This window comes from Apostichopus japonicus, chromosome 8, assembly GCF_037975245.1.
Source record: "Apostichopus japonicus isolate 1M-3 chromosome 8, ASM3797524v1, whole genome shotgun sequence".
Taxonomy (NCBI): domain Eukaryota; kingdom Metazoa; phylum Echinodermata; class Holothuroidea; order Aspidochirotida; family Stichopodidae; genus Apostichopus; species Apostichopus japonicus.
Genome location: NC_092568.1, coordinates 1766159 through 1786083, shown reverse-complemented (window position 1 = coordinate 1786083; position 19925 = coordinate 1766159). Strand labels below are relative to the sequence as shown.

The following is a 19925-nucleotide window of genomic DNA, read 5'->3' as shown; positions in this document are numbered from 1 at the left end:
TATCCCGCCAGACGTCGCTTCTTCACGGAAGCTTCTAAATAGTATTTTTGTTCTCCATTACATCAATCTTGAAAAATTCATTTCAAAACTTGAAACGAAAATAAGCATCTTAAAAGTAAAAAACCTAAAGCAAATGTATTTTATTATCTGTCGGTATAATTTGTCAATGCTACTCTCCTTTGAGTAATTAGTAATCAAGGAACCATGTCCAACTTTAATCATGCAAATAAAGCATTTTAGAGTTATGCTCAAAGCGAACGTATTTATTTTCTGTCTGCATAACTTATCGATTCTACTCACTTTGAGACTTTCGTAATCATGGTACCTATGTCATACAAATGTCCAATTTTAATAATGCAAATAAAGCATTTTAGAGTTATGCTCAAAGCGAACATATTTATTTTCTGTCTGCATAACTTATCGATTCTACTCACTTTGAGACTTTCGTAATCATGGTACCCATGTCACACAAATGGAAATAATTTATCCAGCAAAATTTTGTATTAATATTAGTATGAATGCATACGTTCATGTTATATGGCCGAGGATGTTAGGAATGCAAGTGAGCTCTATGGTGCTACCTGCTAAGTAGGATCCGTATAAAAAGACTCAAAATATGCATTTGAAGTAAGTTTTGTGATGTCTGTCAGGTGGCAAAAAAACTCTATGATTGCCTGTTCATTCTGGAGAGATTTGTCTTGAAATTTTGAAAATAAATGTTATTCAGAAAAAAAGAAGCAGGGTGGTTGATGGCAATTGTAGAAGAAACATCTATTATAGTATCATTCATGTATGGGTTTTTTTATTTATCAATTTAGAGAGGAGCTTTTCTACTTTTTACTTGTCAAACAATGGTCTCTTTAAATTTCTTCTTAATTCTGAATCTGTAATTGAATGTTTGTGGTTTTATTCATACACTATTTTTATCATTTCACACATTTAATCCAATATTAAAGTTACAGAGAATAAAGACAAGCATGTACTAATTCTACTAAAATGTACTAAAATATGGCTTTCTCTAGAGAAAACTGAGCTGGTTTAGAACCTCAAAAGAACAACTTTCTGAAACTTTTCAGTCTAACAGGCTAAAGATTAGAAGGAATATGGATGACAATGAGTTGTGACAAGTCACTTTATTTCCTGATGAAGTCACATGTGACTTCATCACACATTATAATCTCTGTGATGAAATAGGCCACAAATCTTTCTCAAATCTTTCCATTTTAGAAAATGTGTCACTCAAAATCTTCACCCATTATCAAAGAAAAACACTGCAAAATTGAACAACTTTATAGCTAAAATCTATGAATATGCATTTCTACTGTTCTTAGGAGCCTTTTTAATTTAAATGAGGTCACCAATTTTAACGTTTAACTACATAACTCTTTCATCAATATAATTTCACTCTGTTTGCCGAACAAATTTACCTTTAACAGCCTGACCATCTTATCTCCATTACTGAATACACTTACAACGTTTGCATTGAGAGAGATTGTATCCTCTGACGAGGACAAACAGCATGGTGAGTAAAACTGTTGTATTGAGCATTAACCTTTTTACTTTTTATCAAGAGGTCGGGTGTTCTTACCGAGTGCTTCAGGATACCGGTCCTATAAGTGTGTCAAGTGATGGTGAGATAGCGTATCTTGACTTTATATCAAGATGAAGTTGAATTGTAGCTTACAGCCGGTCATAATGCTGACCAACAGATTTGTTGCATTTACGTGAAAGTTCTTGTTTTTGTTTGAATCAGTGCATGGGCACAGGGAAATGCTTGCATGGCTTCTCTATATTAGTTAGGAGGATTCTGTCCTTTAAGACACTTTATGGATCTACATGTCTTAAACATATAAGTCATAGGAAGCCAGTGATAATTTTTTAACAGGTGATTCAATTACCAAATTTGTCCTTATTTAGTAACTGGGGAATAACATGGGTGAGGGGGGGGGAGTACATGAAATGAAGAGCTGAAAGAACAGAAAAAGGCAGTCAGTTTGGGGCTATAAAGGAAAAATAGTCTCTGTCCTGGTTAAATCTACATTAATAAAAGCCAACTTTATCTCTTCACTTGACACATGTCTGCAAACTAAACCTTTTTAATTAGGACTATACAGAACTACAGTAACTGGTCTTACACTCTTCATGAGCAGATATACAGTATATATCATTCCAGAGTCAACTGTGCAACACAAAGAATGGAGCAGAGTTGTTGCCACTGATTTAGCTGTGGGGGGGGGGGGGAGGGGGTGTGGTGGAAGAAAGTGAACAGAAGTTTCCTACTTAAAATTGCATTTATTAATTAAAACATAAACATAGAATACCCAAATACACAAATGAGGTAACTACTGTCTTCTAGGTCTAGGATTTGATTCCAACAGTTTCACAGAAAGCACCCTGTCTTTTTTTGGGTCAAAACTGAAATAACTACTCAAGAAAAGTTTGATTTCAAGACAGCCGTACACAAAGGAAGAAACATAGTGCTTAAATTTCATGTCGTCTTTGTGCTTCGGTTTCTAATTCAGTTTTCACATAATTTTGACAGACACTAGCATTACTGTGTGGGATATGTCCACTGTTCGATATGGAGGATTGTTTGTGGTTAACCTCACACCATGAATCCTAAAAGGAGCTTGCTGAACTGGTTTCCATCATCTTTTCTTTCCCATTTGATAAAGTACTAAAATTAGCACTGACAATGACGTTAAAGTGTTTTGGCATTAACTTTACCTTGAACAGCACTGTACTGTAACAGGATCACAAACATAGCATGCTATTAAAAACAGATTCTATGAGAAGAGTTCTCAAGGACATAAAACACTTTTTTCTCCTTTTTTATTATGCTTTGCACGCAGCATTTTCTTCATGTTAAAAATATGGCTACTAGAAATTTTACCGCTTCCAATTCATTGTTAAACCGATTATCGGTGAAATGATAATTCCCAAACAAGGAAATGAACTTTGTCTGTCTGTAAGTGCCACTAAAATGGAAACGTGTCTGACAGACGAAATTGTTCAGAACCAAATTCAAGGAATACTCATTCATTCTTCACTTAGTGCAACGATACTGACAAGTTTTCGTTTTTCGCTCAATTGCAATCTTGCTTTTTGCAAAATACGGTGCATGTTTCACAAAGCTGTTGCCCAAACACAAACAGCTGCTTTAAAATGCTGGATCAAGTAAACAACAAATGAGCCAATGGTCCAAAAGAGCTCTTTTTTCCTCCCAAATTTGTTGTGACAAACGACGTCGGACAGAAACTGTGTCACCAGTTTCGTGCGGAAGTGAGTCTTCGACCGACACTTGTTTTCTCTGTGTCTAAACAGAACTGGCTCGGTTTTACATTTGCATAAGCTTTCGAATCGTTCCAGCTCTAACAGGTTTTTTAACCGTGATCAACTGTTTGCCAATAAAATACAGCTCAAAGCTACATGTCATTTGCAGGTTGGTGTTAACCCCGATGGGCACGCACTGATTAAATGCATAATATCCAGGCACCCGCAGCTGACGACGAAGGTTCCCAATTGGATATCACTAGAGGGCAACACGCTGTTTCTTTCATAACATCAGAGCCGAGCGGCTCTGGGTTTATCTCCGTCATAGGAGAAGGGAGGTTTTAGGATGATGACGTCCGCAAGCCGGAATAATGCGAAGGATACAATCTCGTCCATGGAATACTCGTGGAAAAGTAAATCCCTTACTAGAGATCAGGCATGGACTAGCTGCTATGCGAAGGGTAGTATGAGAATAGCGCACAGTGCTCTACAGTGGTAGACTGTATGTATTGTAGAGTGGCAATGATAAACCTAGAATTGAAATAGTAGTCCTGTGTCAACTACACTAAAATTCCCCAAAATTAATGAGATATTCTTTTTATTTTGCGGTGAACTAAAACTTTCATATTAAGTCTCAGTTTTTCAGCTTTTGATATTGCCCCTATATTTCAGCATGCTAAGAAAAAAAAATAAAGTTTCCATAATTTACCTACACCCGCCATTAGTTACCTTCATCCAAGAGGATACCTACACGCTACAATTTCAAAAATCTTAGATTATCAATCATAACCATAATAAACAGACCCCTTTTTTAATATTGACTGACATCACAGACTGACCAACAGAAAGAAGGGCTTCATAATACATGCAGGTATTCACTTCGGCGACATCCTTGAGCACCTAGAAAGATCCCGCCTGATCGCCATAGGAACTGAATGACAAACACGTTTGTACATCCTGATACTCACGAGCTCTGCTCCGAAGAGGTAACATTGTCCTTGTGATTCAACAAGCTACTACAAATGATTTTTTTCCTTAATTCCTTGTTTGTTTGTTGATTTATTTCTGCAATGAGAGAAACAGTTCTCACTGTGCATTTCTACCCCTCCCCCCACTCCTTCCCCCTAACCTCCACACACATCCAAACATACACTGCTTCTATGTTATTGACAGTCCACTGGCGTACTACTCACCGTGCTGATTTTGTGTTGCTGATAGGCCCCTGAAGGAGTGCACTGGAGAAGCTGAACAGCTAATTCACAATCTTTCTTGTACCGTTGCTGCGATTAATCAAATAAAATAATTGAAACTATTAATCATATCAGGCTTATTGCTGTCTCTTTCAGATGCAAAAAAAAAAGAAAAGAAAAAATCAGTATGGCAGGGGGGAAAAGAAAGCAAAAGGTAAGGAATATTGAAATGTAACAAGTGAAGCATGAATAAAGCCGATATTTATAGACGCAAATGAAATACAACTCACTGTATGTTTCTGTATATCAGTTAAGGTTTGGAAATGCAAATTAACATTCTCCATATTGTATATATTCTTTTAATATGTTTTTTTCTTTTCATTATGCTTTACTTTGATCTTGGTGTGCAGTTAAATATATGAAAGATAAAGGTCATCCACTATATTCTCCCAAATATGCTAGAAATTTAAAAAAATGGACACTGCATGTGGCTCAGATTTCTGCAAGAAATATTTTAATACTTCTTTACCAACATGCAGAGCACTTTGCGTCACTGAGGCATTTTACATGTCTCAGTCTGAACTCTCCTCACTGTCGGGGAACAATATGGTGGATCAGAGAGCCTCTAGGAAAGTGCAAACTCCTATCAAGTTTTAGAATGCTCAAATTCGGGGCCAATAATGATGACATTTAAAGAGAGAGGTAATGTCGCGACACATTGTCTAGTATGAACTATGCACATACATACAGGGGGGTAGGAAGCCCCCCCAGCTCCTATCCCCTGCATACATAAGAACATCACAATAACAGGTACTGAAGATGTGTAGACTTTATTACTTTGAATGGTCTCAAAACGGTAAAAATCCCAGTTTATGTCCTACAGTCTGATATTAATTAACTTCAAATGGAAGAAATGCTCCAAAAAGACAGTAGAAAGGAGCCAGAGAGGATGGATCAATCTACCCACCAATAAAACAAGAATAATGATCGGTTAACAACCAAGGAAAGTAAAGGATAGGGTTTATATCCAGAGTGATCATTTTCGTTGAATTATTTTTATTTTGTGGATGTAATAATGGAGTGTAACGTATGAGGGAATAAATATTTCACAGACGACATCTTCCCTCTTTCAAACTTTGGGTTAGCAATTTACACATTGCCCAATGCAGCAACTTTCTATGCACACATAGGCAGAAAACTTGCCTTTTTCTGAGAACGAACAAAGCGTAAGTTGAGTAATAAAATTTTTTGGCATAAAAGAGACATTCTATTGCATGAGTTGATCATAATTCAAATGTAAAAGCATCTTGGCTCTCAATAGACATGACAGTCGTTTCAGCATTATTCAGCAAGCCCCTCATCCTCTGCTGAGAGATCTAACTAGTGCTCGTGGCTTGAGACTTTTCACCGCCAGATCGGTCTTATTCCTCTTCTACTACACTAGTATTACAGCCGACAGTTTCCATCAACCGGTGGAAAAGAGGCGAGCTAATTATGACTGTTTTGAAGAATCACAGCGGAGCTAGTCAACCTCTGTCTCATTGCTAGATCTTCAAGTTCTCTTTTCTCTAGCATAAACCAGACGCCCGCCTCTCCATCGTGCATTGCTCCCATCCCATCTGCTCTCGACTTGAAAATTGGGCATTTAGCTGCAGAAATTGTGAGCTGGAGAGCTCGAAATAATGAGAGGCACGACATCTTCCATTTCATGTTGTTGGGGCGAAGGGGAAGTGTTGGACGCTTTGGCGGCGACAGCCTAAGTCGAAACTGGATGAATTCGGCAAATGTGAGTCGTTCATGAAGACGAGGATCTGGATTGGTGGAACACGAGTTGTCAAAGTACAGTATGTGTTTTTACATACACAAGCAAGCATCATATCCATTATTGCATCTCACGTTCCAATAAATTTGTCCAGGTGTCTCTACACTTTGTTTTCCCCTTTGGTTCTCTGTTTATGCTGTTGAATGCTTTTAACCCATTTCATGAATCGTCGGATGATTGCATCTGACATTTACTGTGAAGACCTTCAAAATCTTGCCAGGATGTTTGAACAAGAAATTATCAAGAATGAAGAAATCCTTGTGTACTAAAAATGACCCGATGTCTTTACCGTACATCTGGCTGAAATTTTGACGGAAACATTTCCTTAAAAATACAATCTGCAGTAGCCATATCATGACGGGAATGAAAGCAGATTATGCAATACTGAACTAATTACCTTAATTATTATTGTTTTCATGATGAACAGTATTATGGCAATGTTGCTCTCTCATGTTGAAATGGCATGACTGTAATGTTGAATCTTGCAATTGATCCATATTGCAAAATCTGCATTCAAATTCTGTTTATTTGACTGGTTAAATTTCATTTCACATATTCAAGACCTGTGATTCATAAACTATGTGAGTCAGTTCTGAATTTGAGAAATGAATTTACAGTAGCATATTTTGAAAAGAGACCCCTAACTATCATTTTATAGAATATACTTACATTTTTTTCCTCCAGTTTATTTATTTCAAACCGTGTGTCGAGTAACTTCTGGCTCAAGGTCAGTACTTCTCGATTCAAGGCTTGTTTCTCCTTCTCATAAGATGCAGCCTGTTTGGGTAGAAAAGAAATTCAAACTCGTCATTAAGGTAAGTTATGTGCCATAAATATTCACCACACAACAATAAAATTTCATTAAAAACTAATATAATACCATTACATTTACACTACGCAACACTTCTGTACATTACAAGATAATATTACATTACACTACATTGCACTATACTACATTGCACTACACTAATGTTGCTTAACATTACACAATACTACATTACATTACAACAAAACTATATTACATTATGTGACTAAATTGCACTTCCATTACAACTCCCTGATTGCACTTTACTACACAACACTAATATTTCATAACATTACACAATACTACATCACATTACAACAAGATAATATCACATTACACTACATTGCACTTTACTAAACAACACTACTTTAATGTTTCATATAACATTACACAATACTACAGTATATTACAACAAAATTATTATACATATATGTCACTACATTGCACACTTCACTAAATAACACAACACTACACTAATGTTACTAAACATTACACAATACTACAGTACATTACAAGATAGTATCACATTACACTACATTGCACTATACTACACTACACTAATTGTTTTATAACATTACACAATACTACAGTATAGTATATTAAATTGCAACAAGATTATATTACATCACACTACATTGCATTACATGGTTAAAGTTACACAACATTACATTACATTGTGCAATCCTACTGCACATTATTAAAACACAACCATTGGTTTCATAACTCTGCCTTCATGGCAAGTGATGCCAAGAAAACTCAGTTATCTCATGAAATTAATTCGCAATCGCTGATATATTATTAGTTAGCCTCTTGTTACATACTTCTAGATAAATGAAAATTTATGAATAACTAGAGGGAGGGAAAAACAACAAAACAATTATCACAGCAAATTCTTCTTTCCAAAAATTTGCCCCACTCATCTTTAGCACTTCAGGATTTACTGTCATGCAAGGATGTATTGACATTTGCCGCATCCTTGATCATCAGAAAAATATATTAAAAACAAAAAAGAAATCCCCAAGCTTAAGATATTTGAAAGATGAACGATGACGCCTGTATAAAATATACAGAGAATTAATTCTACGTCTCTTTGTGATCAAAAGTATTGATCAGTTGATCAGTGGTTAACATTGACAATCAATCACACTGTCACTGTAAAGTCCACACATAAAAAAAAAGAGGGAGGGCTCTGCTTCGCAAGTGTCTTAAAGTGAGACATTTACTAGAGGTCCATTAATTACTGACTACAAAAATTTACATTTTGTTTCTTTTGTGGTGCCTTTCTTGTTTGTTTGTTAATTAATGACTATATATTTATTCCCTTGGATCATCCAAATCCATGATTCATAATTATTAATAAAACAAACATTTAATAGTCAGCACAGTTTATAGCACAAAGTGCCTTCTGGGTATTTTGATCATTTAAACACTGCTGAGGTCGTTGTCGGGGTTGTAGTCTTGCTGTTAGTTTCTTCAAATGCATATTCAAGGATTGTTTATATCAGTTCCAAGAAGATGATAGAAAGAAATGGACAAAAAGTAATTAAAACCTGTGATGAATTTCTTTTCAGAGCAGTACACAGGAGAATGTCCCATAATCCTCAACATTTGATGCTTAATTTGTTCGTAATTGTACTGTAAATCTTGACACTGTCTACACAAATTCATGAACATCGTAGTTGAGACCAGCATCGTGACTTTTCCTTATGGTTGTTCATGTCTCAAATTACGACCCAGTCCAGAATGAAACGTATTTACATCAATACTGAGAGAAATTTCTTTACAATCTATGTAATTTATATATAGTTTGTATTGGTAAACATCAACATTACGGTAAATAATATCATAAATTTGAAACTGCCACTACTTTTAGCAGTTAAGTCACAATAGATGCTTAGACCATATTTATCATCCAATTCTCTGAGAGATACTGTATCTACAATTGATGCTTCATCACAATTAAGCCAAAAATTTCTGTCAGATAAAGTGACCAACCATACACCAACAATGGTGCTACAATGGTTAAGGAAACACTGGCTGCATTTTCTACACCCTCAGCAAAATCAGCACAAACACCAACAAGGGTCCTTGAAAATGCTGGGTCTGTGGACCGATATTTTCTTTATTAAATTGCGACCTTATTACAGGTCTACAGGAAGGTACAATCAACGTAGTTCGAATGCTCCAATAACATACAGTTCTTTGCTTCAATTCCGGTAAAGCCCGACGAAAGTCTATGGGGAAATTAACAACTCTTCCATCTCATCTTGGTAAATTAACCAAACTAGAGCAAGCTGTAATCATCATGTCACAAACCACTTGAAACTGTCACCTCCTAGTTAAATCTTCACCCTCCAACCTGCTTTACAATCGAAATGAATTACGCGAATAACGAGAGACGGTGGAACTTGAGCAGGAGGAGAAACAACCCTCTACAGGTACGAGTCAACAGATAGATGAATTTAATACCAACCTGACAGGCAGATATAGTAGACAAGCTGGAGGGGAGGGGAGGAGAGAGGGGGGAGGGGAGAGCTGAGGGGATGGGAGAGGGGGAGGAGGTAAACAATCCTCTACAGGTACGAGTCAACAGATAGATGAATTTAATACGAACCTGACAGGCAGATATAGTAGACAAGCTGGAGGGGAGGGGAGGAGAGAGGGGGAGGGGAGAGCTGAGGGGATGGGAGAGGGGGAGGAGGTAAACAATCCTCTACAGGTACGAGTCAACAGATAGATCTATGAATTTAATACGAACCTGACAGGCAGATAGATCTAAACAAGAGGGAGGAGGGGAGGGGAGGGGAGAGGGGGAGGGGGAGGGGAGGGGAGGGAAGGAGAAATGAGGTGTTAGCTTAAAGTGATCAAGGCAGCAAGTACTACCGTGTATGAAGCACAATTTTCCAACATGAAAAACCAATGACCAATCTGCAAAGATTGTTCACTTTACTGTATAACACTGAAGGTATAGTGGGTGTAATATACTGTATATTACGTAATTTGATTTACATAATGTAACGTATTATAAGTAATGGTTCTTCTATACACGAACCTGTGGACCACCAGATGTGTAGTATAAACATTTAGACGAGTTCATTCTTCATCTCACCTTCAATTTGCAGTATTCTAGTAATTATGAAATGGCTAATATCGTGACAAATCTTATAAAAGAAAACCCAAAATAAACAATACCAATACATTATTGGGGTATCCCATTTTCAAAAATGTATACCAACTTTTGTCCCAGAATTAGGAAATCTCCATCTTGGATAAGAGGATAACATTTTAGAACTACATTCATCAGGGTACCAGGTAAGTTAAACTGCACGTGGACAAACAATTGGGTATCAATTGCATTATCATGCACGTTGTTATAAAACTTTTAGTCTCTTCACCTCTCTTTGGAATCCTGGCATTTACAGTGAAACAAAGCAAACTTTATGTTGCTGCCTCTAATCTACAATAGCCAAGAGACGACGGCCAAACTATCCCTACTAGTACATATCACCAAACGGATGTTATATTTAGGCCACAGTTATTGGAATGCTCAGGAAGAACATTACCTCCAGTTAAAAGTCTGTTAAAGTCAAGTTAAAGATGATCTGGAGAAAGTCAGCTGGATAGAAATGATCATGTCATCTGAAATGTGAAGTACCAAACTTCATCTATACCCATATCCCCTGACTCTCCCCCCACCCTCTTCAACCAACCTTACCACAATGTCCTCACCATAAGCCTACCAGAATCACTTGAACTTCACTGGGACAAAACAAAAACATATTGCTTCAAAAATAAAATTCATCTTCATTTATATATGAAATAATGAATCTATCAAAGTCCTCATTTGCTTGCAGCTTTTTTTCCCTTCTTTTTTTAAAAACCATACACTGCTTCAATTTTCTCCAGAATACCAAAAAAAAAAAAAAAAATAACCCCAAACTCTAGAGAAACGTGTACCCCACTGAGATTTTTAGCAAACGCTTCCCGAGGTAAAAAACAACTTTCTGTGTGAACAGGTTAATAGACATTTGGCAGGCTACCTCTAATCAACTTATGTTAGCTGTAACACTACTGCATGTATCTGTTTGTATAAATTGTCTCCATGTAGAGGCACATAGCCATCAGGCAGACATAGGGGAAGGCCAATTATTAGGTTTTCGAATCTTTAATCACGGACAAGATATAATTAAAACCATGCTTTTGTACTGCTCAGTCTTTGACTGATAACCACTTCACTGGTGGATATGCGTCTATTTCTCTCTAAGGCGTTCGATATCATTAAATCAAGTATTCAAATCTACTATATTTATGAACTGTTTTCTTTGCTTGTGTTTTAATTTCTATTTCTTGCATGTTAAGTATGACCGAGGATGTATACGGATGTAACTGAGACATCCTTAAATAAGGAAAAGTACAAGTTAGTACACATGTGCTACAATTATTATATATTTATACCGAACATATGTGTATGTACTGAAAAGACTTCTTCTCCTTCTGGAGTTTTCCTCAGTGACTCAAATAATTTTCCAAAGGGTAGAAATACTTAAACGAATATTTTATTTTAATTTCTATTATTAAAGAAAGATAAACATTTATCCATAGTGACAGTATAACAATGATGGATACACAAATAACGCTAGACGTACATCGGTTGTTTCTGATGCTGTTTCCATGTTTCTAAGTTGACAAACAAGTAGGTCAGACAATTTTTTCACAAGGGAGACCATGTCTGCGTGAGACGATCAAATTTAAGTATTCAAGCTGTTAGCATGAATGAGGTCAGTTCTAATTGGTGGCTTATATTTAAGAAACAAACGATGTATGTTTCACTTTAGATATCTAGATAGCATAGATCATGGAAAACTGCTGGGTTTCACTGGATCGGTTGTCTGCAAACGTGGCTATAAACCATCACAAATTTAATTCACAGTACTGTAAACATTTTCTATGAAATTAATCCATGACTTTGCTACCTTTAAAATCATTTCAAGTGATTTTCTAAGGAGTTTAAAATTCCAAAATCGAATGAGGAACATTATTTTTCGATAATAATTCTTTTGAGTTAAAAGAATAAAGTCAGAAGACCTTAAACAGCATTTAGTATGTTGGATCTTAGTTATGACAAAGTTTGTTTCTTACGCCACAATTAATTTGTAACAATTAATTGTATAATGTAACAGAAAACACTAGAGACATTTTCAACTGTTGATGATAGTTGAATATAGCTGCTACCATCAAGATGTGTGTGACTGTTCAATTCTGTAACCTCCTTTTTTCAAGTAAGTCGATCATTTGCTATTGAAATTAATGCATCAAACTTCACTGTAAGTTTTGCTATAAAATGAATAAACGAGATGGTGTGGAAAAGAATAAATTGCGTTCTCGCATATCGATACTTAACTGAATGAAAACTAAATTTTAATGTAAAGGCATAATTGAAAAGTAGTTGTCACTTGCTTTTGCCTAACTAGAGGGGAAACATATAGCCAAATTAACTGCACCTCAGACAATATCAATTAAAGCTAATCTCTAATTAATTATGCATCAGACCACTGGCTCTGTCTACAGCAAGCATATATAATATGGAAGTTAAACCAATGTGAGGACAGAAAATAAGAGGGATGGAATTGCTATAAACTAAAAAAAATTTAAAACTTTTAGTGAATAAAAATGACATATACTGTAGTTTGACCAATACCAAACCCTGTCCTCTCTCACCCCTTCTTTACAAAGTAAATTTTTGATGCTGCATAATTCTTTCATGTCTTAAATTTCCCTTTTCCGAAACTGGCCGTCAACAAATACATGAGGAGAACTAAAAGCGTGTAAAGGAGATTGATGAGTTGAGCTTGTCAAGGACCCACACTGAGGATGATAATCTATGAGGTGGCATGCCTGTATGAAATTGCCTCTTATGACTCAGACAGTCACTGATTCATAAACAGCCAAGATTCACAGCATCCTCGCTCTTATTAACCGAAGAGAGAATGTCTTCGTCGTCGTCATAATCATCATCATCATCATTTTCCCTTTATAATAACCTCAGAGAAAGCTGGCATGCAACAGGTTTTCTTGTCTTGTTGTTTGTGCGTACGAGTGTCTTTTACTTCTCTTTTGACGAATACGATTGGTAATCACCGCAGTAGTTCTGCTTCCTTGGAAGCTAATCAACTGTAACCAACATCATTTCCACTTGAAAAGGCTCACAAATAAAGTCAAAACCACTCTCTTTGGCAATTCTCTGACTGCCTGTGTGTTAAACGTGCATACGAGTAGTATTATCCATCTAGGGTTGCGTGTACGAAAAACAACAAGTAATTACATTCCTCACCAAAGGGAACCAGAAGAATAAAATTTTAAGAGTGAGTCACAATACAGAGGCCAATTTTTTTTTCTTTTCTTTTTTCTTTTTATATGGAGAAAAAATGGGACTGAATCCACCTCGGAAAGTTATTATTCAAAAAGATAAAAAAAAATATAAATAAAAAGAAACAAAATAGGTTGGAGTCAATGCTTTTACTTCTTAAGCAGCTTGAAGCTAGCTATTCATGTCTGTACTGAGTACAGTATGATTCATACATGAATCACTTGATAAACAGTAACGACTAGATGAAACAAACTTTGGTTACTTTTTATTTTTATTTTCACTTTATAATGTTAGGGCTGCTGTACGCATACATGCATACAGTATATTGCAATCAGTTTGATAAAAAGGGGTTAAATATGTCACTTTCCTGTCAATAACATCCAAACTCTGTAAAACAATCAACATATTACCACATCATAAACGTTTAACAATATTGCTAATATTTTTGTGCTAAGTCAATCTCTTACTACAGTCAAATAATAACTTTGTTCCTTTCTAATGATTATGCTGACCGCGTAGGCCATTGTCGTTGCTACAGTAATGTAATAACCATAAATGTAGAACTTGACCGAGGCACAATTTATCTTTCCGAGTATTTCAGCAGCAGGACGCTTTCAGCTATACAGTATACCCTCAGATTTTTACCCCCCCCCCCCCCAAGAAATACCATATCTATTAATCTATACCAGTAAGATGGTCGGGTTTCAATTTGCTTCTAACTCACCCGAGCAGTAAGTCGTACTCTTGCGAATACAATGATAAAACTGACAGAGGACATCGATGTGGTCTGAAGTACACATATACCGCAGAGCAGGACTGTAGGCGTGGTATACATGGCCCACCAGGACAGCTGTTCAGCACAGTGTGGCTTATTTAATAGAAATAAATTGATGTAGCTACGAACGACTTCCTCGCCCACCGGGTGGTTTCCAAACCTTCTTTAAAACTGTTACACTTGACAAAAAGATGTAATTATCGAATTCGGTCAAGCTTGTTCGCTGGGCCATACTTTGTTATCTGACAAGAATTTAAAGAAACAGCTAGTGCCGCTTTATGTACTGGTGGACACAGTTAATGTTAGAGTGCTCAGCAAAGTTCCCTGATTAAGAGTTAACTGATGTTGACATAGTACACACAAAACTAGTCTGAAAGGTTCAGTTGGCTGAGATATCTACACTTCTGGTTTATTCAACTCTCAGTCACATTAACGGTTTTCCAATGGTCACCTTGATTTTATATTAGGTATTGTATTCGCTTACTGACGCCAAGACTTGAATATCATGCACATGTACTGTACTTAAAATTCCATTTGGAAAAAATTCCTGCAGTCACTCGACATTCCTGAAGGCAGCTTGTCAAGTTATTAAAGTTGGCAAGTTTTTCTTGCGGAGTAATTTCCCAAGATTTGATTGCTAAATGGATTAAACTAAGACTCCCTCCAAGTTTTTTTTTCCAAGGTTAAATGTCATCGGTAGGCCATTGGCACCAAATATTAGCATGCTAACAAAACACATCGAAAGTGAAAAGGAAATTTCCTTGTTGGTTCTGAATCTCGAAATTATTTCCAGACATCAACTGAGTAGACTTTGTAACTAAGATAATCAAATGTCTCAGAGAGGGAAGCAATACTTTAATAGTGGCAGTAAAATGCTTGGTGCATGAGTGACTCATTATTTCACATTACATTTTTTCTCTCTGTCATCAACAGTGTTATGGGACTTTAGAATGAAATAGCCTTGAAGAAATCACTTAAAATTCCATGTGAAAGCTGCTTTAAACAACTGTTCCATATTCAAAAGATATATATAATACCAATTAACCAATTTATTATAAACAAAGAAGCATAATTTATCTTTTGAACTTTGAACTTTGTCTTTATTTTTGCATGGAACTTCAGGTTATTGCAGAGATCAGACTCAGCTGACTGTGGTTGTCCAATGGCCAATTACAACCCCGAGAGACATTGTGAAATATTGTTCTATAATAATATCCCTCAACAGTTTTCTGCAAATATTCATGCATCTAGCGTACAAAAATAGTTCAAAGTGCATCATAGAGTTTACATCACTGACAGTGAGTGTTGTGATTATTTAAAAAACATAAAAATGAAATGAAATAAATATCAGACTGAACTGTATTCTTGCCAAAAGAACAGCTACTTGAAGTTAAAAGGAACAAAACTGTGGAATATCAAGGGACATAACCTTACTTTATTCCTATCTCAGAATACTCCACTTAGTCTCCCATCCTCTATCCCTTACCTCTCCTTCTTAGCTCACAGTATAAGATGCTTAAATTCTGAATTTTCCGCAAACCGACTTCCAACCTACGTTTCAACCAGAAATAAAAGCAAGCCTGTAACAATCAAATTTGATCGAGTTACGCCACCATCGATTTATAATTATGTTTTCAGTGGTCTCCACTTAACACCAAACAATGTCTATAAAATACAAGCACAAAAGCTTTCAGCACATCTCCGCTACATGAATGCACGGCGGCCGAATGCTTCCTACGACGTGCAAAGAAGAAGCCTTATACAGAATCTCACATTGTGAAGTTAAGATTCTCTCGTTTATTCAGATCTGATAAAACTACATCGGATTTCCCAAGGACACAGACGCATTAAAGGAGTACATCGCATTTTCAAAAACTAGATTCATACAGATACTTTATTTATCAGGAAGTATCACATTGATACTTTCTTTGGGTTCTGGTTGAGATTGATATCCAGAATATGCATAGTATTACATAACAGCTCTATTATATCGTAACGTTTGTGATGTATCTAATATGCTGGAAAGCAGTCAAATCTGGTCGGCTGTAATCTGACTTCAACACTAAAATTCCACACAATGCAGTAACAATATGTGGAATTAAAGCAACAAATAATGGTATTTTTTCCCCCTCAAGGAATGGGAGAGAGTTTTTACAGTATTATAGACATCAAGATACTTGTTCTAGATATCAGTGATGTAGTGACAACCAACAGCAGTGGTTGGCTTCAATCATTATTTAGTTATATTACTGTCCATTATTAGGTATACTTATTCTAGATATGTTTTGAGGACGCTAATCAGTGATGTAGCGACAACCATCAACAGTGGTTGGTATCAATCGTTGCTTAGTCGTACTGTCCAGCATAAGGACAGCAAGATACTTGTTCTAGATATGTTTTGAGGACGCTAATCAGTGATGTAGCGACAACCATCAGCAGTGGCGGTATCAATCGTTGCTTAGTCGTACTGTCCAGTATAAGGACAGCAAGATACTTGTTTTAGATATGCATTGAGGACGCTAATCAGTGATGTAGCATCAACCTTCAGCAGTGGTCGGCATCAATCATTGCTTAGTCGTACTGTCCAGTGAAAGTCAACAAGATACCTGTTTTAGCTATGTTATGAGGACGCTAATTAGTGATGTAGCATCAACCGTCAGCAGTGGTCGGCATTAACCAACACTCGGTCTTAACTACCCAGCACTAATCAGAAAACGATACTTCATATTCAGAACTCACTGATTGCCACAACTAGAAATGAAGACCATCAATAGAAAAGAATCATAAACATGTCGCATAATGGCTCAAATAAGCCAGGAAATTGAAAACAACAACCAGCACCGGTGCAACTTGTCCTGGATACAGCGCTGACATTAATAACAGTCCAAGTTTTGTATCAGCTAAATTTATCAGTTTATTTTAGAATGAACATGTCTCAAAAGTTCAAATCAAAATATTCCCTCTACTTGCTGTGATAACAAGGACCGCCTTAGGGGAGTGGTGGGGAAAGGAGTGGGTAGGGGGGTTAATTATTTAACAACTTGAAAAAACAAACCAATTCAGCAACGAGTCTCACAACCAAACAGATGTGAGACACAAGTGGGGCAAAACAGTACTAGTTAATGTTTTGAGGATACTGTTTGTTGAAGTCTTCTTTATGAAGTTTGCATTCTGTCATTTCCAGCACTTATCAGTTACATATACCAGTTTATATTTCTCATCATGTATGCAGCAAGAAAAACTCAAAAAACCTGAGAGCTAAATCTTAAAACCCAATCGAAAAGGGGGAAGAAAAAAAAAAAGGAGAAATTCTGCATTACATTTCGCTGACTAATCTGTCATGCATGCGCCCCTCTAACGTCATCATCGGAAAAACGTCTTAATGTCTCATCTGTCTGTGAAGGAGAAGACTGTATGAAATCTATCCTAGAGAAAAGACAGCAGCAGCATTAACTCACCACATCTAGAATCCTCTCCTCTAAGTCTTGATTCACCTCGTGAAGTTCTTGATGACTCTTCTCCAACCTGCATCAGCAAAAAAAGAAAAACAAAGAAATTAAAAAAGGAAAGGAAATATCATCAAGTAACTGGTATGTACAGTACCTCTTTTGGAGATTCTTTTTTGCTTCAGCGATTCTGCCGGCCTCTCGAGTGAGGACGGCAAAGGGTATCGCTTCTATTTCCCCGTTCAAACTTCGACTGCCAAAGAGCCGGAGATGAGGATCAGCAATCGGGCATCGCAGGGTGAAAGGGTAAAGGCTAAATGAAACTATTCAGGCTAAGCATACTGTGACCTGTCTCGATTTTATCTGTTATATAACCTTACAGCCAGTATTTCAAAATGTAATCATTTCGAAGAGAGGATGCATTGTCAAAGCTCATTATTACCCGCAACTGCATTTTACCTTTTTGTAAATTTGAACTTTTAATGGGGAAAATGTAAAAGTTATCTTCATTTTTCTGCATCCCACGATCTGAATGAAATGTGAGTGTAACAGAGGCCAATGCAACTGTCAGATTTATGAATAATTCAGTGCAAGGTACCGTACACAGGCGCGTATCCAGGATTTTCTAACCCGGGGGGCGCGAATTACTATCTAAGCGGAGCGCCACCATCGGTTGGCGCGGAGCGTACAAGAAAATTTCTGGTTTTGATACCCCCCAGATCACCGGAAATGGCACTTCCAAGTATTTCCCAAAAGTTTTTTTTTTTCCATCCATAACCTTTTTGAAGATTGTCACCAGTCACACATCATGTTCGACCTGATTGCATGTCCTATGGATCATTGCTTTTGTAGGTTATTCTACGTCACGGCCCACAATATCCGAAAGCCCCACTTTTCAAGGTTTTAAGCCCAAGCTTGTTGAGAATTTGAAAATTCACTTATCTCGTGAATAAAATCACTGGAAAACATACCTATAATGTTGCAGAAAATTCAATCTATAGACAACCAATATAGAAAAACCTCCTTGAACCCCTAACAGACAGGTCAAAATTGAACGAGTAGAGGAAAGTATGATGAAGAATGTTGGTGAGGAAATTTTGGAAAATTCCGACACAGTTAATTTATTGGTGTAGAAATATTGCAACCTCTTATAAGGGCTTTTACAAAACTTGGTTGAAGGAACAGAAAAATAGGAGATATTTCCGATATCAGGTATATCGAAACCGAACACTTCACTCATAGGCGTAGGTCCCGTAGGAGGCGGGGGCTGCAGCCCCCCCCCCAATTGTTTTCCCATTTTTTTTGGGCACCTACTGAAAGAAAAATATATAGCAATGAATAGCTTAAAATGATCTCCTTGGTAATTGAAATAAAGTTGTAAGCTTGGCCGACATTACTACTGTAAAAGAGAGTTTTGACATAAATGGATCTGTATGGTTTTTCTCCATCTACATAAGACATTTGGTTGTTTACATTAGCATCCGGCGGTATACTGTGCAACTTTGACGGACCGTGCGGTACACGATGCCATACAATGTAATGACCGATCTTGCCTATATGATATTAGCATCGACATGTTGAATGCGCGCATAGCGCGCGAAAAATTTTGGCTTTTTTTTCGGGCAAGTCATTACAGCCCCCAAATCCAATCTGGCTCCTACGCCTTTGACTACACACATTGACAGTTTTTGAGGCTGTACATCGTGGAACATGCATTTCAATGCTCATTGATATGTTATATCTGCTCTTTGCTTTACAAATTCGAACAGGCGTGTAGCGAGTAATTGCCAAGGGAGGGCGAAGCCTGTAGGCAAACTATCTAAGCGAAGCGCCACCATGAGTTGGCGCGAAGCGTACAAGAAAAATTTTGGCCGAAATTGCCTCCCAGATCGCTGGAAATGACACTTCCCAGGCCTTGTAAGTTGCATCTATATAAGCATTGTCTATTTTGAAATTACTAGCGATGTCATAAAGAAAATTTGCTCGAGTGGGGGGGGGCGGTCGCCCCCTTCCCGAAATGCGTTATATTCCCTGACGACTCGGTCGAGTTCAAGTACATTAGTGAGAGAGGAAAAATGGAAACGTCAAAAATGGAGTTGTCGGGGTAAGGGGTAGGGTGAGGCGCACACCCCCTCCGTAATCCTTGATCTGTCACTGGCTACCCTGTGTATATAATAGGGATCTTTCTCTTCCCGAGGTCTTGGCTATCTTCTACTCCCTCCTTTTCTCCTTTTTCTCTCTTTCTTC

General features: G+C 37.0%; 1 protein-coding gene across 6 annotated transcripts in view; it reads right to left on the bottom strand.

The window, feature by feature from the left end:
* The window catches only part of LOC139971205 (uncharacterized), a 122449-nt gene that overhangs the window by 12245 nt on the left and 90279 nt on the right, over positions 1-19925 (bottom strand). For all 6 annotated transcript variants that reach the window (XM_071977477.1, XM_071977475.1, XM_071977474.1 and 3 more), the window contains 3 exons: positions 17691-17757; positions 6955-7062; positions 4467-4553 (listed from right to left, as the gene is read on the bottom strand). In XM_071977477.1, the coding sequence (XP_071833578.1) occupies positions 4467-4553; positions 6955-7062; positions 17691-17757 (262 nt within the window). The remainder of the gene's footprint in view (positions 1-4466; positions 4554-6954; positions 7063-17690; positions 17758-19925) is intronic.